The following is a 22,184-nucleotide window of genomic DNA, read 5'->3' as shown; positions in this document are numbered from 1 at the left end:
GGAATTCAAATGCTTAGGGAAGTCTCTCTCTCAGATTTCTTCTCAGGGAGCTGCTGGCTGAGAAAGCAGTGAAAAGTACCAGTCTTCATCATCTCTCAGTTCCAAGTGGATTTACTAGTAAAAACGGAAAGTGACGCCTGTCTCATAAACATACAAGAGATGGAGAGTTCTGCTCCATTTTGAGAAGGCCACAAAACTGTTCAACAGCTTTAAAATAAGCTTCTTCTCATGCTCACAACAATCTCTTTCTGTCACATTCTCCTCACAATCAGAGTTTTTTAAAACCGATTCCCTCAATGGGGTTCTCATAGCATCATGAAGATTTATTGCCCTATATGTTTAAATCAGCTACTAATATTTTCTCAATACATTCTATTACACGGCAAATCCTGAGGGTCTTACTCAGGTACAGAGGTCAATGGAAGTTTCTCCTGAGTATGGACTGAGTAAAGGGCTTCAGGATCTAGGTCTGATCCAAAGCCCATTGAAGTAAGTGAGAGTCATTCCATTGACTGCAATGGGCTTCAGACCTGGCCCACAGGGAGCATTTTTAACCAGATCAGAGTCTATATTTTAGCCAGGTATGAAGCAATGCAGTTCCTACTTGTTAGCCCGTATCTTTGGGAAGGCATCGCTCCTATATCAGCTTTAACTTCCATTGACATGAAATCTCTCCCTTTAAACCAACCCAGCTGTTTTCTTCTCTGAACCAGACTTCGTTTCTCAGGTTGGTCAGCCTCCCCAAAAGGAAACATACTGTGTCCTGGGGCACGAAGGGTCAAAATCTCAGCTAGGCCTGTAGACATTTTTTTCAAAAGCACAACACCAATGATTAACTTTAGAGCAAAACTGTGAGATTTGATTTAATTGAATGAGACCAATGCAGTAAAAACAAACAACATGACAATGGAAGGATCAGAATCCACACCCTATCCATACTGAATGCCACTATGATGACCCATCATTCCAGTGCCACTCTGATCCAGTACTATATTTCCATATTCTACAAGGCCATATGCAGCAATGGTAGCATAAAGATTAGACTCTATAACCTCACAGCAACTTCCTACACCAGGATTAAAGCTCCCCAATTCACAGTGCCCTGAAGGGGCCATGCACACTGTTTAATTTTTGTTCAAGTGGTCCTAAGGCATCTACTCAGGATTATTTGCTTTCACTTCAAACTATTGCTTTTATGGTGGTTCTGTTTTAACTTTGGATATTTAGATTATGCATTCAGTGACTGTGTCAAGGATAGCCTAAACCAAAATGAAAGGCTTGTTTGTACAGTAGTTTAAATAATGCTTATACTGTTATCACAAAAGCTTTCCTATAGATGTAGAACAGACAACGCAGTGGTTACAAATGGACTTTTCACTGGGATTTTAGAGTAATAAAAAAGTGCATAAAGTCTGCAGTTTGGAATCCATTTACATTGACTGTGTATGCTCGACTTGCACTAATGTGTATCTTGTGTCTGCAAAGTCACTTAACATTCCCCTGAGCTTTGTTTCTTTCAGGTTAGTTAGGGCACGTCTACACTGACCTCTGGAGCGATCGATCCAGCGGGTGTAAATTTATCGTGTCTAGTGAAGATGTGATAAATCGACCGCCGAGCGCTCTCCCATTGACTCCGGTACTCCACTGGAGCAAAAAGTGCAGGCGGAATCAACGGGGGAGTGTCAGCAGTCAACCTACCGCAGTGAAGACACCGCAGTAAGTAGATCTAAGTATGTCGACTTCAGCTACATGATTATTCACGTAGCTGAAGTTGCATACGTTAGATCGATTTCCACCCCCACCCCACCCCTCAGCGTAGACCAGGCCTTATTTAAGGCAGCTAGTGTGAAGGGATTTTAACCTTCCAACACTGAAACCTTGTACATGCTTCACTTTTACTACAGGTCAGAAACCCATCTCTATCTGAAGTGTCCACTCTAGCCGTGACACACAAAGGAAGAGTTCGAGTCTCAATTGAAGCACCTTGATTCCCAGGCCTTCAGGGACTGAGACTGCTGCAGAAGAAGGAGCACTGTTAAGTCACCCGCATAACATCACATGACAAATTGCGTGATGAATGCAAATAACATCGTCCAGTGTATTTCAGAAAGGAGCTCAGATATTGTGATGAGGGAAGGTACAAGAACCTGAATGGAATAGAATATTTTCACCCTAAAGAGTCCCAAAATGCTTTGCAAGCGAGCTACTCTGTCTAATGCAAAGTATGTCATGGAAAGCATTGCTGACCACAAGAGGTCATGGCTTTGACACCCAGCATGGAGTTGCATGGCTGTGAGAGCCAAATTTATCTAACCCCATTTTGGTTCAGGTTCCAATTCAGGAAAGCACTTAAGCACATGCTTAATGCACATGCTAGAATGTAAAGTGGTATAAACTGGTCATGTTAAAGCCTAGGGGAAGTTGAAACACGTACCTTTAAGCCCTATTCTAGACAAGGCCAGAGACAGAATTTAAGGAACAATATCATCCTTGCTCTTTGTCAACCCCATCAGCAGAATTGGGACTCTAAAACTTCCACTTACTTTGAGCCACTTTTCCACATTCCTCCACGCCTACATCCAAAAGAGGATAGATAGGAACTAAGTCCACTGCTCCAAGGCAAGGATGGATTCCTTCCTGGATAGCCATATCAATTGACCGGAAAGCCTCAGTGCAGGCAGCAATGACATAGTTGCCTAACAAATGCAAAATAGACAATTAGGGATCAGTCAAACCTGAATAAAACACTGAAGATTAGTCAGAAGGACATTTCTGTTCTGAATCACATGAAGGGATTCTATTTGAAAACACAACTAATTTAAAACCAAATAAAAGAGACAGGAAAGTTAAAATTACACTCAGCTTCTTGCTCCAGGACTAAAGTGGTGCACATAATCTCTTTCTAATTCACTTTACACATTAATAGCACCATTTTCCCCCGCTGATCTTAGAAGAGATGTGTTGACAAAATGTCAAGGTCCTGTAACTCTTAGAAATGTGCTTACCTCAATAAAGCTGTGCATTAAACACAGAAATGGACTAAAAAACATTTGGAATGAAATAAAAATCTCATCACAAGGCAATTAATTTTGTATCCTGCTGTTTTTGGTTTCAGACCAAGCTCAGTAACAGTTTATTTTACTGAAGTACTGAATGCTAAAATGTGTAATATTTGCTGCTCTTTACATTCTCATTCTGTGTTCTACTCAAAATACTGTTTTCACTTACATGTCAAATATCTGGATAGCGCCTTTTTAAGGGGGAAAAGGGAGCCTTATTTTATTTCTCCAGCATAGTTAAAAACAAAATTAAAAATCATGTTAAGGGGACTGTGTGACAAGACTGTACTTACTTATCACATCATTTATTAAAAAAACATAGCACTTAATAGAGGAAATTAATAGGTAAGAGGAAAAATCTAATATTGGTCAGAATGTGTATATTATGTGGGCAAAGAAAGAAATGTATTCTCCTCAAAATAATCTTATCTATACAAAATAAAAACCCAGGAGCATTTTCTTGTTAAGGAAACCATTAAATGGGAACTATCAATTGATGTATTTTTACAACAAATTTTTGGAAAAAGAATTTACAATTGCTCTTTTATTTTAGAATACTATTGTATATGTGGTTTCATAAAAAAGTATATAATATAATTTATAGTAAACTTATTTATGTGAACTAGCATTAGAAATTGATCAACATGGGACATTAATGAGAACATATATTATTCTCTGTTTCTTTTTCAGAAGGGCACTGTGCTGTGTCTATATTCTGAGATTACTAATGGAAGAACGGTATTCATCTGGGGTCAGAGTTAAGCTTGTTGTGATGTCTGAGTAATTAAAATGAAAGTAACAAGCACAAAAACACATCCTTTTTTGAAACAAAAGGAAATTCTGCCTGGTGATGGTGTAAAGATTAGTGTAAAATATCACTGTGAACTTTACCAAATTGCTAAATAAATAAGTCCGATCATGCTAACAAGGAAACCACAGAGAATTCTGTTTTAAAAGAAATGGCATTATATAGTTTTAAGAAAGCATCAGTCTCAAGTAACTTTAGAAATATATACCACTTTTGGTTATTCAGTTATCCAAACAAGATCCATGTTAACCTCACATCAAAAGCTCTGAATAACTTCCTTTAACCAATTCCGGAACTGAGCTTGCAGGTAACTCTTACCAAATGTAATCTGAGTGTAACCGTTCTTTTCATGAAGTGATCCACTGGTTTTCCCACTGGAACAACAGAAACCTTATTTATTTAGCAGAACATTTTTAGAGGCATGAAGGAGAACTGAAGGAGAGCTACTATCCATTTGTGTGTGTGAAAATCTCCTCAACAATTTGCTAAAGTTCACATGGTTATTTTCCAAGGAGCTTTATACCATCACTAGGCAGTTTCCCCATTTTAAAAATGGTGTGTTTGAGGCTTGCTACTTACAGAATGTTCAAATTGAACAATTCCAACTCCCAATTTATCCAGAAAGCCTCCAGGTAGTTACAAAGGGCAGGAAACCAGAGATGAGCCCTGCCTTTCCCCAGTCAGTCAAAGCAGAAGTTATCTGAAAGTTAACAGAAAGCAAAAGGATTTTTGAAGTGTAAAAATATTTAAACAACATAACAGATCCTCTTACCTAACATGTCAATGGGAGCTGCTATGGTTATAACTGATCTGTTGTAATCATAATCAGAAAATATATTAAGTACTGTGGCTTGAGAATGTTTCTGTCCTGTGGGAGGAAAAACAAGACATTTCGGACTTTTCATACACATCAAATGGCAGATGTTTAAGACCCCGATTCACCAATCACTTAAGCATGTGCCAAACTTTATGGGGCTTAGGAACATGGTTAAAGTTAAGTTTTTAGGGCCCATCTCCTCAAAGGTATTTAGACATCCCATTGTCTTTGTATCTAGGCCTAAGTGCTTTGCTAAACAGGGACAGACTTAAACATGTCTTTACATACGTACTTTGATGAATAGGGGCCTAAATTATTGTGTCTCTTTATTTAGAGTATTCTTGATATGTGTATTGAAACCTTCAGGAGTTCCAATCTGCTACCAAAGAGATTGTTCCTCATGCACATAGTCCATTGACTTCAACAGGACTGCTTGTATGAATAAGGGTGCAGGAGTGAACTTCCCAGGCCTGATTCTGCAAGTCCCTCAAGGCCTCCTCCTGAAGGCTTCCCCCCTGACATCATGTGCTGGGGGGACACCAATGGGAACTGTGGGATCAGCGTCGCACAGAAAGCACTCTGCACGGTCAGGACCATACTCCATAGCTCTGCTCCATTTGAATCCAATCCTACTTTAACCCCCCACCTTACAAACGGCACTAACACAGAGCCCTGAGCCTGCACAGCCTGAGTCCCACTGAGGCCACCAACACTCTGCACTAGATAACTATTTGCAGGGTTAGGACCTTATTTTGTGTAGCATCTCATACCAACTATGTCCCAACACACTTTTGAGAACGAAAGGCTACAGGAGAGAGGACCCTGGTATAAATTACTGAAAACCATGGTGCAAAGACATGGTAGGAGGCCAAATTCTGACCTCATCTTTGTGGTTGCAGCTCTCATCAAAGCTAATGGGAGCCGCATGTGTGCATGTGAAGGCAGAATTTGGCCCTCTGGTGAATAAATTATAACATTCAGACAAAAAGCCAGAATCAGAGGAATAGAGAAACAAATGCAAATATTTTAGGAGTCATATCCACATTACCACTGCCAGACAAACCATAGAATACCCAAGTGGTTATGGGCTAAGCATCAGCCTAGAATTTTAGCCTAAAGGGCCTGATCCAAGGCCCAGTGAAATCAATGGGTGTCCTTTAGAACAGCTTTAATTGAATTTCCTGAGTTATGTTGATTTACATCAATCACCTTGAAGCTATTTCACACACAAGTTTTTCTTTTTTAATTGAAAAAAATTACAAAAAACACAAAAATCTCTTTTCTTAACAATTAAACACTAAATTCCTTATCACCTCACATCTATTTTTTCTGTGGTGAAAAAAAACCAGAAATGAGATCCTGCTATTTTAGTAGTTTTTCAACATAGCTCCCGATGGGAAAAAAACCATGAATTTATTTTTCAAACTGAAAAGCTTTTAGTCTCATTTTCATCCTATTCAACTGAGTAAATTGCTGAAAGAATAAAACATTCTTTCCTGAATGTGCATATAGAAAAAAAAAAAAGATAGCTGGCAAACGGAGCTGTCAGCATGAATTTCAGCAGAAGTAAATTGTTTGATATTTGTAATGGAGTATAATAGCTATAATTCCATTTGAACTGTTGCCACTAATAAGCTAATAAAACTATGACTCAAGACCTAGCCATCCATCAGTGTTTGGCTGCCGCATATTTCTTTGTACACGCATTTAATCACAGAGCCAAGTAACTTTAAGTGTTGCTGTTTCTGAAAATGATGAGCCAGAACTGGCATTTTCTCTGTGTTAACAGCAAAAAAACTACAGCTGCATATCAACTCCTAAGGAGTTTTCTCCAGCATTTAACAGGTGTTTTCACAGACACTCCAATCTTCTTCCAAAATGCAAGCCAGTATTTAAATGCACAGAGATCAGAAAACAGTTTGAAAGAGAATACAAAAAGAAATGGTTAAAAATCAATGCAATCGAGTGGCATGCTTAATATGCATATATGTAGACAGTAAATTCTTTGGGACAGGGAGCATATCTTTTTAAAAGTCTTTGAAAAGTGCCATGCTGTGTTCTGGCTGCTATATAAACATGTAATCATTAAGAATTAATACATAGGTTACTTGGCTGTGGGGCTAATGCTGTCTATAACCAGACATCAAAATACCAGTTAGGTAACAACCAAACTGCTTTACTATACATGGTTTGATTAAAACAAATATATATAACAACATATGCATTTTCTCAGACCAAGAAAATTAAACAGCATTTCTCATATTCTGGATTGGTTTGTTCATGTTCCCAACAAAAGCATCTGATTAGCAAAGATGCTATGAGGCAATGAAACATAGCTGACTCCAGCTGACTCTTTGACTGTACTAAAGTTTACCCTCTCAATGGCACACATTCCTCCCACGAACTATGGGAACATTTCTTCTTAAAGGTGAAATTCACCTCTCTGCAGACAGACAGCACAACATCTATGCACACCACAAACTCTAATTTGAGGCACCTTACAGACTAACAAATTTATTTGAGCATAAGCTTTCGTGGGCTACAGCCCACTTCATCAGATGCATGCAGTGGAAAATACAGTAGGAAGATATATATATACACACACACACAGAGAACATGAAACAATGGGTGTTACCATACACACTCTAACCAGAGTGATCAGTTAAGGTGAGCTATTACCAGCAGGAGAGAAAAAGACTTTTTGTAGTGGGAATCAAAATGGTTCATTTGCAGCAGTTGACAAGAAGGTGTGAGGAACAGTATGGGCTGTAGCCCACGAAAGCTTATGCTCAAATAAATGTGTTAGTCTCTAAGGTGCCACAAGTACTCCTGTTCTTTTTGCGGATACAGACTAACATGGCTGCTTCTTTGAAACCTGTCTAATTTGAGGGCTTACATGGGATTTAAGTGGTGCATAGGCCTTAGGCTGACTCTCTGCAAAGGGACATATTTATCTAACATGCATATCTACATTCAATACAATCAACCAGGTAGGGTGCCCAGATGTCCCGTTTTTATAGGGACAGTCCTGTTTTGGGGGATTTTTTCTTATATAGGTGCCTATTACCCCCCACCCCTTGCCCCTTTTTCACAGTTGCTATCTGGTCACCCTACAATCAGGTATTTCCGACCAAAATCATGGTGTCAAACTCTCCCTAAGGTACATACGCAGACTTCTGCAAGGTCCAGACGCCTGTGGGCTCTTCTCCTCCCCTCCCCAGGGAGTGTTACACAGTACTACACCCTGCTCTCTCTCTATCAGCCAAGCCAGTGCCGCTGTACTGCAGCCACTAGGGAGAGAGGGAGCTTGCAATAACTGGCTGAGAGTGAGGCCTGCACTAGCAGGCACCTTATATCGATTTTAATGGCTCATTAACATATCGGATTAGGCAGTGCACCAGTGACCGCTCTGGACGCAATCTGAACTTCGGATGCAGTGGTCAGGTAAACAGGAAAAGCCCACTTTTGAATATTTCCTGTTTGCCCAGCGTATCCGTTCTATCAGCGCTCCGTTAGAATCCTTTTAAAAATCTCCAGACAGGGACTCAGCGCACTGCCCAAAGAATCAAATGGATGCACATGGACTGGAGGACTGAAGCTATCCCACAGTTCCTGCAGCCTCCTAAAATTATTTGCATTCTTGGCTGAGCTCCAAATGCTTCTAGGGTCAAACACAGTGCCAAGGTAAAACAATCCTCTGACTCTTTTACATGTCACCCTATCTTTACTGAATGCTGCAGATAGGTGCAGCACTCAACACCAACATCCTTGCTCCCCGTCATGGGCGCTGATGGTACAAAAGATGGAAATCCATCCTCATCATCAGCATAAGCTGATCGTACAAAATGATGGAAATCTATCCTCATGATCAGCTTCAGCTGATGGGACAAAAGGACTTCAGCCTATTGGCCCTAATTTTTCTGGTGGATGGATGGTGCAATATGGCTGGTAACCATCCTCATCATAGCAACAGGGGCTGAGCTCCATCAGCCCCACCCTTCATGTGTAAAAGAAAAGATTCAGTGCCCCCTGGACAGTGGGATGCTGGGCTTCTCTCCTACACACTGCTTAATGTCCTGTCTGGACTATCATAGCAGCTGGAGGCTGCCTTCCACTCATTTCTCACTAACAAGTCAGTGTGTCTTATTCCTGCATTCTTTATTAATTCATCACACAAGTGGGGACAATGAATCAACAGGTGGGGTTGTTACAGGAGCACCTGTGAATAGCATACAGATAATTTCTGGCTCTGACACAGAGCAGGTGGTTCTCTAGCACACTTGCCTATATTAGGCAGCACAGATTCTATTTTTAGATCCTGGCTGATTGACCAAAGGACTGGTAGCCATGATCATCCTCAGTTCCAATTTATGGAAGGGTTTGGATGGTGCAATATGGCTAGTAACCATCTCTGCTGTCATGCAAAAGCAAAAGCATGCTTCTGTGTAGCGCTGCTGAATCGCCTCTGTGAAACAAGCTCCATGATTGCCATGCTATGGCATCTGCCAGGGCAATCCAGGGAAAAACGTTGCTTTCCCAGGCGAAGGAGTGACTGGCGACATTTACCCAGAACCACACAATGATTTTTGCCCCATCAGGCACTGGGATCTCAAGAATAGCTACCCACAGTGCCATGGACGCACACCACCGATTTAATGTGTTTAGTGTGGCCGCGCGCACTCGATTTTATGAAATCTGTTTTACAAAACCGGTTTATGCAAATTCGGAATAGTCCCGTAGTGTAGACGTACTCTGAGAGTGTTCTGCCAGGCTCATCAGAACAGTTAGAGGATGAGGAGAGAGACCTGAAGGAAAGAGGGAGGGAGGAGCAAAAGATAAAATAAACTGCAAAAAAAAAAAAAAGTAAGATACAAAACAAGACAGAACGGTGGGAAAAAAGTAAGTAAGGGACAGTAGAGGGCAGTGAATGCATGGGAAAGAAAGAACGGACAGAGACAAAGGTGAGACTGTGTGTCCCTTCTCCCCAAGAGGTTTTCCCAAGCACCAGTCTTAGGGAGGAAGAATGGTGCTGAGGTAAAGCCCAGGAGATCTATTTGTGACGCTGCCATTGACTCAATGCATGACTGGGAGTAAATCACTTAACCTGTCTCTGAGTCTTAGTCTCCCCTGCCCCCTAAAACAAGGATAATACTAACCACCTATCCCACAGGAAGTATGTGGTTCACTCAAGTGTGTAAGCACTTTGAGACCCTGCCTTGGGAGGGGCTATAAAAACACAGTGTATTACTAATCCATCATGAGGCCATCAGCAAAAACTATCTGTGTTAATGGATGTTGTATGACAACAGGCCACATAAGTACAGATCATGGGTTCTCAAGTTCAGAGAGAAAGGGTGTGTGTGTGTGCGCGTGCGTGCGTGTCACAAACCAATTTCATGTGTTCCCTTTTTCTCTTGTAACTCTGGGTCATAGTACAGAAACGGTTAAGAAACACCAGTATAGATTTTTTGTTTGGTACCCCCTGCAGAAATATAATGTGCTGGAAAAATACTAGGAAAAAAGAGCCAAGCAGCAAAAAAGAAAAACGGCCATAAACTGAAAACATCACCCAAAAAAGTTAAACTATTGTAATAATTTATCTCAAGGATAACAGAGCATGCAATTTAATAAACATCATATTGAAATGCTCCTATTCCAACTTATTCTGTTTGCTGCTCTTACCATTATCATCATAAAGCGCAGCTTTAGCTATTTTCTCAACAATGTCTTTTTTTCTGGCTTCTGAAATGTTTAGTAAACAGGCAGCCAGACGAAAGCCCACTTTGGTGGAAGACATTTTCACTCTCTGAAACAGAAACATAAGAAAATATTTTCTTCTCTCATCCTCATGCTTTCACTCTTGCTCATGTTTTCATTTCTGGACTTCTTTTTTAACCCATATACTTAAAAAAAAGACAATTATTTGGTAACTAAGCAACCAATCCTGCATAAATTTTCACCTCAGCATCTTCTTTTCACAAGGAGGAATGAAATCTTGAGGTTTATTTGAGAAGCCATTACATGTTGCAAAAGCCATGCACACATCATCAGTTTAGCAGCAAACTCAGTACAATTACTCAAGCTACTAAAAACTGGACTATCACATAAAACTGAAATTATTTGCCTTTCAGTGCAGGTGGAAATGAGGAGTGTGCCAGGTTGTCTCAAGGACCTTTTATGAGCTTATTCACACTTCACTGGCATCAGATTTAAACATTTTGTTAAAGCTAATGTTAAAAAATTATATAGTACACAGGTAAAGAAAGAAGTGTCTGCACATCTGGGTATAGTGCTTAGATTATCCACAAACACAAAGTTTGTTTTTAAAGTCATAAGATACATACAGTCCATAATCAGCAATAACCCAAATTTAGGTGAATAAATTGAATTACACACTATTGAAATACTATCCAGGCTAGGTACAAAACGTTGGAGAAGGGACAGTGGGTTAAAGAAGTTAACCATCCATGACTTCACCTTGAACCAATACATTTCAAACGTTTCATTACCTACCACAGAAAGATTAGTATTTAAATATCGGTTAGAATGAACAGACGTCTAAAGCTTTTATTCTACTGAGTAGGTGCTCTTCTCTTTTAGTTGTGAAGTACTGTATGTAGTTAGACAGCTGCCACCTTCCATAACAGAGGAGGCTGCATTTCAGTGTCAGGTATAGTGATTTTATATATAGCTGGATAGATATAAATATCTCTCTCTCTCTCCCCCTATATATATATATCCAATCCAAGTTCTGCCCTCAGATGTGGCCAACTTGTAAGCCATACTGTAAATTTCATGGCATGCGTTGAGCTCTTCCAATGGAAGACTTTACACCTGCACAAGTGTCAGTCATTATTATTGTGGCCTTTCCTAAGCACTCTGGTGATGGACACACATTTGAAAACAGAATTTGTGTCCCATACTATAGCAATAATACTTTTAGTTAGTATTGGCGACTGTCACTGAAAGATCTGCAGTGTTTTGTGAACCCTATTAGAAGTTAATGACTAACCTGGAGAAGCACCAGGTTTGGGCAGATAGGAATCAGATTTTCATGTTATAGAAAACAATCAAAAGTCTATTAATCTACACAAATTAAAGCCTTACTCCTGCAAACTAATCCAATCTGATGGACCCAGGCACCTTCATGAATTCAATAGGGTTCCACGCAGGTGCCAGGGTCTGCCCGCATGGATCAGCTTCCAGGATCTGAGCCTGAGCTTTTATACAAATATGAATACTAGCATACTAATAAAGCACCCTAAACCTTTGTAACCAGATAAAACAGCTGGCACTACTTTTATAAAGCAGACAACTTCTGCTGTTCACTTGTTTTCATTGTGTTTGTATATTTTAAGCTCTTTTATCTGGCATTTAGAGCAACCTCTAAGGGTATGTCTACACTGCGGGTGGAAGCGAGCCTCCCCGTCCAGGTAGGCAGACTGGAGCTAGTGGGGCTGGAACAAGACAGCTAAAAATAGCAGTCTGTAGACTGCTGGTGGGGCTGCGCAAGCCCACCCAACCCTCTAGGCTAGAGAGCCAAGTCACAACTCCCATACTGCTATTTTTAACACGCTAGCTGGTGCCCCACTTGCAGGAGTTTGCCTGCCTGGGCTGGGAGACTCACTTCCAGCTGCAGCGTAGACAGACCTTTTCAGTGCAAAATATAGGGCTTAATTCCCCATGATCCCACCTCTCATTCTAAGTCTGGATCTCCCCTGGATCTGAATTGCTCAAAAAGGTGCTGGAAAAATCTACCTCCACCGCAGGAACTGAAATAACCAGTAGCATGCTCATATTTTTCCCCACTGGAAATAAAACTGAGAGAATCAGTTATAGAACATTTGTTCACACACAATACATACAATTTACATACAATAATAATGTTAGGCCTACACAGACTACCAGTTAATATTTTGCATATCTACAGTGCCTTCTATCCAAGGATCTCAAAACTTATTATAAACAGGCTTAAGCATTTCCAGGACCAGAGCCTTAAACCTCACAAAGCCCTGTGAGGCAGGGGAGTATTGTCCTCATTTTACAGATGGGGAACTGAAGCACAGCAAGGTTACACAATTTTGCCCAACTGTAAGTGAATAACACAGCAGAACATAGATCCAGCTTTGCAGCTGATGTCCATGTTGCCAGTTTTTGCTAATTTTATCATGAGTCTTGCAATATGTGGTGTTTTTCTAAAGCTCCAGCTCCTGGAACCAAGTGATTACAGTAACTCCTCACTCAAAGTCATCCCGGTTAACGTTGTTTCATTGCTGATCAATTAGAGAACATGCTCATTTAAAGTAGTGCAATGCTCCCTTATAACATTGTTTGGTAGCCGCCTGTTTTGTCCACTGCTTGCAGAAAGAGCAGCCCGTTACGGCTAGCTGGTGGGGGCTTGGAACCAGGGTGGACCAGCAGCCTGCCTTTCAGCTCCCCACTCCCCTAAGTTCCCTGTGTGGCAGCTGCCCAATTGCCCTATCAATTGCCAGACAGTTCAGCTGTTCCTCCCTCCACTGCCATGTGCTGCTCCTGCCCTCTGCCTTAGAGCTGCTCCTGGGAGCCTCCTGCTTGCTGAGGGGGAGAACAGTGCTAATGTCAGGGTGTCCCCCACCCCACTGCTGCTTTACCCCATCCACAGAGCAGGGGGGACACGACAGGCCTCAGGATAGAGGGAGCTTGCTAGCAGCAGCTGCGATCTCAACTTGTTGATCTACTTAAAAGGGCAGTGTACTTAGAGTGGGGTCACCATACTTAAAGGGGCAATGTGCATCATAGGGTGTACATCTCTGTCTCTCTCTGCCATGCTGTCTCCCCTCTCTCCATTCCTGCCATCTTGTAGAGTGTGAAGGTACATTAACAAGTTAACTCTTGAGGGCTCAGCTAAGTGCTAGTTCATCATTTAGCAGTAAGGCATTCCTGGGAAATATCCCACCCTCTGACTCCACCACCTCAACCAAGCTTCACAGTCATCATTGCTGTGTACAGTATTAAATTGTTTGTTTAAAACTTATATTGTGTATAAATTATATATAATATAATCTTTTGTCTGGCAAAAAAATTTCCCTGGAACCTAACCCCCCATTTACATTAATTCTTATGGGGAAACTGGATTCACTTAGCATTGTTTCATTTAAAGTAGCATTTTTCAGGAAGATAACTACAACATTAAGGGAGGAGATACTGTATGTGAGAATCTCTGCCTCGGTGAAATAATTTCTAGCTGCGGTGCAGTTGCAGAGAAAGGCTTGAAAGACACTGTGAACCAAGTGCACCCTAAAGACTCAGAAACCAGGCAGCAACTAAAAAGGAAGGAGAAAAAGATTTTAAGCCACTGTCATAATTTTAGGAGCCTGAAGTGATTTTTGAGTGGTTGGGGTTAGCAGTATGGTGCACGCCATACAACTAACACACATGAACAGAGACAGGCTCTGGGCCATGCAGTTCAGATCTGGATCCAAAACCAAGTTTCCCCGAGCCCTGGTAGCATTTTGGATCCTCCCTCCTCTTACAAGGACAAGGCTGCTGCGGCTGATTTCGGAGCCTGGGTTTGGCTGGGCGGAGCCTTGCCGTGGGGGTTGTTGTCCAACTGCAAAGGCCCAGTTCAGCGCTGCGCCATGCCAGGGGCAGCCCCGGTGTTGGAAGTTGGGAAGGGACCCGCACTCCCCGCGCAGGGATGGGAGCTGCGGCGCACCCCGCTGCTGCCCAGGGGGATACAGCTGGCCGATCCGGGGAGGGCGAGCGTAGCAAGGGGAAGCTGGCTGGGGCCGGGCTGTTTTACAGCAGCGCCGCCTCTTGCCGTCCGGGGCTCTGGCTCCCACCTCCAGGGGTAGCCGGGTCCCGTTCCTGATCGACGCCAGCCTGCCAAGGGGGGACAATGTCTGAGCACAATCCGCAGCCTCTTGCCTCCCTCCTCCGGCGGCCCCCGCTTTGCTGACCTGGCCGGGATCCAGGCAGCACGTGGTTTTCCAGGGCGGGCATTTGCAGCTTCACCCCGCCTCCTGCACCTCCTTGCTCCATCGACCGGCTGGGAATTTGATGCTGAGCTAGAGACCCGTGGGGAAGACCGTGCGACCCGTCCATATACATGCAGCAAAATAGTTGATAGCAATAATATTGACCCACCCTAGGGTGGCTTTTTTCCCAGATCACTGGGGGACAGGAGTGCAAACTGGGTTCCCTTCCAACAAATACTGTGCTGCTCCCATAGCAACATGATGTGCAGCTGGCCCTGCTACTTTCCACTTACAAAAATGGAGAGAGAGTAGCTTATGTTTTCTTTCTGCATTTTGCATGATGTATACATATCTGCCAGCCAGAAACAGGAATATATGGATGGGCTTTTGAACTTAAATAAGGTACACTGAGGTAGGAGAGCTTTCTGGCAAGGCAAGAGTGGGAATATGCCAACACCAACCTATGGCACGGGTGCCGAAGGCGGCACTCGAGCTGATTTTCAGTGGCACTCACACTGCCCAGGTCCTGGCCACCAGTCCAGGGGACTCTGCATTTTAATTTAATTTTAAATGAAACTTCTTAAACATTTTAAAAACCTTATTTACTTTACATACAACAATAGTTTAGTTATATATTATAGACTTATAGAAAGAGACCTTCTAAAAATGTTAAAATGTATGACTGGCACATGAAACCTTAAATTAGAGTGAATAAATGAAGACTTGGCACACCACTTCTGAAAGGTTGCTGACCCCTGGACTAGATCATGCTAGCTCAGAGGAAAAGTGTGCATATGCCACTTAGAGCTGTACGCTCTTTGGAGCAGGGACTGTCTTTTTGTAATGTTGTGTGTACAGTGCCTAGCACAGTGGGGCCTCAGCATCTGATAAGCCTTAAGGGCTTCCAGCTCTACTGCAATACAAGTAATAGTTCATTGCTGTGTCTACACTAAGGCTTTAAAAAAAATAATCCCACCATTGCTGTAGCTCCAGTGCAAGTCCACCAGTGTTAGCAGCGGCGGGACGGAAGCACTAGTGTAAATCAGCTTGCGAACTTTTTATCACCATATCAAGTTAAAATGTCAAGGGCCACTCACACCTTGTCTACACCACTGCTCCCACCTATTGTAACCCACAACGGGCGAGGGGGAGTTAAAGGTCCCCATCTGTGTTGATCCACAGAAGAAGAGTTGCTACAGAGCTTTAGCTAAAGCTGTCGCAATTCATGCTTTTAGCTCTATAGGTTCCTCAGTTGTATCCCCAATGGAGGGCAAAGAGGGTAGCTGTTATGCTGGTACCTGTACGCCTGCATTGGAGCTTGCAGCAACAGTGTGAGATTTTAAGGAAAAGCTTAGTGTCAGAGGTGAAAGTAAGTCAGTATGGTCCGGTCGGGCGTACCGGCAAGAGCCAGTACACCGTGCCGGACCGCACCGGCTTCTGCGGCCAGGATTTAAAGGGCTCAGAGTTCCCTACAGCTGCGGGGAGCCCAGAGCCCTTTAAATCCCGGCCCCAGCCCAGCCGCCAGAGCCACAGCCGGGATTTAAAGGACTCTGAGCTCCCCGCAGAGGCAGGAGCTCTGGGCCCTTTAAATCCGGCCCCAGCCTGGCAAAGTTTGGAGTTCCCCATGGCAGCCGGAGCCCCAGGCCCTTTAATTTGCCCCTGAGCCCCGGGGGGCTCCCAGCCACCTCTTCAGCTGGGAGCCCCTGGTTGATTTAAAGGCCCTGGGGCTCCCAGCCACAGCCAGTGCCCCAGGGCCTTTAAATCTTGAGATGCCCCGCCTCTTCCGAATGAGGCCACGCCCCCCTGGACTTTGGCAGTACTGGTAAGTCCTGTAAGTTACTTTCACCCCTGCTTAGTGTAGACAAGGTCAAAGAGAAAGTGAGAAAGCTCTGGGTGGGGAAGTATGTGTACACTTGAGCACATTAAGAATCAAGCAATAAGAAACAATGGATCTGATCTTTGCATCTGCCCAAGCTGTGCTTGGTGTGGGATGCACAGGGCAAAGGTGGCAGTGTGTCACCTTTATACTCTCTTGGTCCCTGAGGCTACTAAAGACTAGTATAACTTGCCTAGGGAGTGCTTTAACTTGCATCAGCAGCTGATGTCCCCTGAAGAGTTATTTTATCAGCCAGGGAATGCTGGAGCACAAAAGTGCTATAGCCTTTCCTCCTCCCTTCCTGCCTAGGATAGCCCTATGGTATGGGCTGTGTGGGGAGGCATAGAGCCAGCTACTGAGAACCAGCCCTATTACAAATCTCCTAGTGGTGCTAAGAACATAAGAAAGGCCGTACCGGGTCAGACCAAAGGTCCATCTAGCCCAGTATCTGTCTACCGACAGTGGCCAATGCCAGGTGCCCCTGAGGGAGTGAACCTAACAGGCAATGATCAAGTGATCTCTCTCCTGCCATCCATCTCCATCCTCTGACGAACAGAGGCTAGGGACACCATTCTTACCCATCCTGGCTAATAGCCATTTATGGACTTAGCCACCATGAATTTATCCAGTCCCCTTTTACATTGTTATAGTCCTAGCCTTCACAACCTCCTCAGGTAAGGAGTTCCACAAGTTGACTGTGCGCTGCGTGAAGAAGAACTTCCTTTTATTTGTTTTAAACCTGCTGCCTATTAATTTCATTTGGTGACCCCTAGTTCTTGTATTATGGGAATAAGTAAATAACTTTCCCTTATCCACTTTCTCAACATCACTCATGATTTTATATACCTCTATCATGTCCCCCCTTAGTCTTCTCTTTTCCAGACTGAAGAGTCCTAGCCTCTTTAATCTTTCCTCATATGGGACCCTCTCTAAACCCCTAATCATTTTAAATTAAGCTGTTAAATTTAGAAGAAAAGAGCTTGCTTGTCTGTTCCACCAATCTTAGCCTTCTAAGATCCTACTTTATAAAGCTATAATAATCAGATGGATGGTATGGTAAACATGATTCAAACAACACTGCATAGCACCATCTTGTGGTGATCAGACAGTTCATCTTTTTCTTCTAAGTTTAATGTTTCCATTTTAGTTTGTCATGTCAAAGAATTTTCACATTAAGAAATTGTGATGTTTCTGAGGAAAGTTTAAAAATGAAGAGATTTCCGGTGTAAGTGCACTGTAAGTCTCAAAACAGAAAAGGCACAGTGTTGTGTTAAAAGTATGTTTTATAAACCTGTTTCTTATAGCAATTTAGACCAAAACTGAAATATATATATAAAAACATACTTTCCATCATTTATACTGTTTGCTCACTCCTAATTTCATTCAACACATCCATTATCAGTTTTGTGTTTCTTTCTTTCTAAATCAGATTTCTGGCCCAGAGGGAGTGAAAGTTCTTAAAAGGCATTATATGGCTCCTGTACCTATAATTAAAAGAACTATATCTGTAGGATAAGTGAGAAGCATTTTCTAAAAAGGGGACAGGAAACATGCAAATAGATAGTACTATCTAAAGCAGTGGTTCTCAAACTTTTTTTTCCGTGGACCAACTTGAAAATTGCTGAGGGTCTAGGCGGACCACTTAATGATCTTTCCAAATGTTGTTTGTACAGTTAGCTAACTATTGTACAGTGCTTTAGATAAAAGTGCTATATTAAAAAAAGTAGTAATAATTAATTGTTTTTGTTCTACAAATAAAAGCATTTTAATACATTTCTAATGCGATGGATGTGCCCTCTCTCCCCCACCGTGGCAGCTCCTGAGCTGAGGCTGGGAAGGAGGGCTGTCTCTCCCCGGCAGCCGCAGCCCTGGAGCTGGAGAAAGTTGCCATTTTCTCTGGCTGCCGCAGTCCTGCACATCCCAAATTCCTCCCAGCCCCTCTTCTCACCCCACTGCCATTCCCACCTACCCCCTATTCCCCCACAAGGCCACCACCTCACCTTATATATGCAGCTTCTCCAGGGTCCAGGCACTTAATTAGTGGAGCCATGCCTGCGCGGCTCCACTAATTAGGTGAGTGGCCCTTCAATCTCTTGTGTTTGGCCACCCAGGCATGCACCTTAGAGGGATCTATCCGCGGACCACAGTTTGAGAACCTCTGATCTGAAGCGAGGAACTTGCAGCAATAGCTGATGGGCCCCCAAAGAGTTATTTTATCAGCCAGGGATGCTGGAGCACAGAGGTGCTATAGGCTTGCCTCCTCCTTTGACTCCCTCCGGCAGTCAAAGCTGGAGGTAGGAGAGTTTCCAAAAAGGAAGAAAATGGAGTTGTTGAGAAAAATTCCAAGAACACTGGAAAAGAGAACACAAGCTCAATTGTTAGTGTTATAACAACGGAGGAGGCAAGCCTATAGCACCTCTGTGCTCCAGCATTCCCTGGCTTGAAACCCTGAATGTTGCCTTACCTAATTTATCTGCATTTGAGGAAGTGGCATTCCTTGATGGTGCTTAACCTGCTCTTTTTACAGTAATGGTTATTGTTTCATTATGGTACATTTTCTTTTCTGCAATGCAACTACTTTGTATTTAGTTTAAGTGTTTTTAAAGTATTCCTCCAAGTGTAATAACACAGTTACCATATGTTATCTTTAATTTTTTTGTCATATTTCCAGGGATTGCATGCAAGTACAGCAGAAGTGGAATCACTTACCCCTAAAAATCAGTTCACATTTTTCAATGGGGAATAATTATCACCCAGATCCAAATAATGGGCCAAATCATGCCATCGGTTATTAAGCGGAGCTCCCCATTGAAATGAATAGAGATTCACAGTATGGTCCAATGGGATTAGACTGTCTAGTTTTTCTAGAACAGCAATATTTTTAACAGACTATGCCTGGGCCCTGCAGACTTTCAGAAGAGACTAGAGTCCTAAGTAAGGCTTATCTGTCTTTCTCTCCTCATGCACTTCTATCTATTTCCACAATAGGTAGAACTATCTTCATTCTGGAGACTCCTACCATCATAATTTTAATATATAAAAGGATCCTTACTGTTTTAGTGTTTGATATTAAAAATGTTTAATATATAACATGAAAACAGCAAAATTAGCAAAAGCTAATGTGTAATGGCCAGGATCAACCAAGATACTACTTCACACTTGGATTCCCTGATCCCATCAAGATGGAGAGGACAATATGTGCCTTAAAAATGTTCTAATGACAGCTGTTTTTAAACAATTTTTCAACACTGTTGGCGCTTCACAGTCATATAAGGAAGTTAGTTGTTTTTTTTTAATCTATGGTGCACGTGGAATCTTATTCCACACAGTAGCTGAAGTTGAATTAGGAATGCATAGCCCTGCTTTATTCTGTAGTCTAGTCACATGTGGGACTCATATCCTATGGAGCCTTGCTACATTTAATACACATAAGTGTGCATTAAATGAAACAAAGTCTTGCCTCTCTTTTGGAAAAGCACTATAGAATGTAATAGGGATGAAACCAATAATGTTCTGTATACATTTAATAGGGTTCGCTATATATGACTATGGAACATATAGGAAAATATACTTGCTATTCTGTTCTATAGGTTATTTTTTTAGCCACTATGGAATTCTACAACAGGGGTTTATCTGTTAAATTCTACCAGATGGTAGAGGGAAAAAAACACAAACACAAACACACATGCCACTGGAAAGGTTATCATTTCATCAAATTATATAGTATATTTCCTTAAGTGCTCACTGAGCACCCATCTTGTGTAGGACACTGTTCTGCTATAGAAAGTAGTTTTATATTATGGAATGTCTTATTTTTGTTTAAAAAACACAATAGATTTCATACAAAAAGTGGATGAAAAGAAAATTAAGATCCTGATCCTGTTTTCAGTGGGCATCCTTGCTGATGTAGGTATCAGCCCATGTAGCTCCAGTTGCAGGATCAGGATCTACACATTCAAACTGAAGAATTCCAAAATCAAGAAATTACGAAGTTAAAGTTACTTGTGCAACCTTAACTCTGTCACCTTGTATGTATGCATTTACAGGAGTCCTTAACTACATAATCACATATTCTTGTTCCTCCAGGTCTCAGATCACATTTAGTGTGCTGTGAATGACCCAGGGGTGCACTCACTGAATAGTGAAAATAAATATAGTTCAGTTGCCTCATTCACTGTGAACCATGCAACCTGCACATTGACTGAGGCAGGGATCCTGAAGAAATAATAGAATGGGATCACATAATTAAAGATTGTATTGAAATGCATAAGCAAAAGAGGCCAATGTAAAGGTTAGTAAGCAACCTTAAATTTGGCATCCCCTGACTTCTGACGACTTCATTTTGCAACCTTAATGTAGAATAATATGGTTTTACATAAGGAGTTTAAATATATCTTGTTATAATGGTCAAGGTCCTTTTCTCCTTAAATCTGCCATTAGCACATGGTATTTTGCCAAATTTTCTGTGAAAGGTTACCACAGAATCAAAAATAATTGGCTTATTAGTAGCTCTTGTATGTTATGGTCATTGTGCTTGAGTTGACTTTTCTTGTTCATATTTAGCCTAAACAATTATTTTGTTAGGTTGCTATCCACAAGTATGGATTTTATAATTATAATTAAGGCTACATTTTAGTCACAGATATTTTTAGTAAAAGTCATGGACAGGTCACACGCAGTAAAGAAAAATTCACAGCCTGTGACCTGTCCATGACTTGTAGTATAAGCTGCTGACTAAATCTTGGGCGGGGGAGGCGGTGGCCCAGGGGTGCTGCGGGTGCTCAGGGGGACATCCTTGGGGCCGCTGCCACAGGTGCTGAGTGGGCAGCCTGGGAACCCCGCTGGTGCTTGGTGGGGGGTTGGTGGGGCTGGCAGACTCCCTAACTGGCCCGCACCTCCCCAGAAGTGGTGACATCCCCCTCTGCTCCTAGGCAGAGGTGTGGCCAGGCAACTCTGCGTGCTGCCTCCACCCTGAGTGCCAGCTCCCATTGTACAGGAACCACGGCCAATGGGAGCTGCGGAGCAGTGTGTTCAGGTGGAGACAGTACACAAAGCCCCCTGGCTGCGCTTCCACTAGGAGCCGAGGGATGTCACCGCTTCCAGGGAGCCACCCCAAGGTAAGCACCACCCAGAGTCCTCACTCCCTCCTGCGCCCTAGCCCTGAGCCCTCTCCCACACCCAAACTCCTGCTGCTACTGGAGGAGAGGGCACGGTGGCCCAAGACTGCCCCAGCAGCAATTGGTGCGGCTGACCCAGGGGCTGCCTGAGCTGCTCAGCCAGGCCCCAGGCCAGCTGCACCAGCCGCTGCAGAAGTCCTGGAGGTCCTGGAAAGTCACGGAATCTGCGACTTCTGTGACAAACTCACAGCCTTAATTACAACTGAACACGCGTGGAGTGGCCACATGTATTATAATACTTCACTTAGTTCCCGCAGCCAGACATCCAAACTCTGTTCTTCCATAACTCTGCCTACCTCTGTCATCATAGTTTACGCTTCCTTTGATCCTGATTTTGCTGGAAAAACTTAATTCACTCATTAGGAACCAATCCTGCAAACCTTTGGTCATGTGAGTAGCCCCACAGATTTCAATGGGGCTGGTCATGTAAGAATTACCCAGGAGTGTGGCATTTGCAGGATCAACCTAATCACTTCTTCTCGGCATGTCAA

The 22,184-nt window shown here is 42.7% G+C and overlaps 1 protein-coding gene across 22 annotated transcripts in view; it reads right to left on the bottom strand.

Annotated features, from left to right (window-relative positions):
• Positions 1 to 22,184, bottom strand: part of FTCDNL1 (formiminotransferase cyclodeaminase N-terminal like) — a 110,562-nt gene that overhangs the window by 71,593 nt on the left and 16,785 nt on the right. For 15 of the 22 annotated variants that reach the window (XR_005586308.1, XR_005586309.1, XR_005586306.1 and 12 more), the window contains exons 2-4: positions 10,367 to 10,490; positions 4,640 to 4,735; positions 2,544 to 2,696 (exon numbers count right to left, since the gene is read on the bottom strand). Coding sequence is in view for 16 of the 22 variants with exons in the window: in XM_039495269.1 (XP_039351203.1) it covers positions 2,544 to 2,696; positions 4,640 to 4,735; positions 10,367 to 10,490 (373 nt within the window). In the remaining 6 variants the exon portion in view is untranslated. The other 7 variants (XM_039495281.1, XM_039495282.1, XM_039495274.1 and 4 more) reach the window with 6 other exon arrangements.

The sequence above is a fragment of the Mauremys reevesii genome, linkage group 11 (assembly GCF_016161935.1).
Source record: "Mauremys reevesii isolate NIE-2019 linkage group 11, ASM1616193v1, whole genome shotgun sequence".
NCBI lineage: Eukaryota > Metazoa > Chordata > Testudines > Geoemydidae > Mauremys > Mauremys reevesii.
Note: the sequence above shows the minus strand (reverse complement) of the source record. Positions and strands in the feature narration are given on the sequence as shown.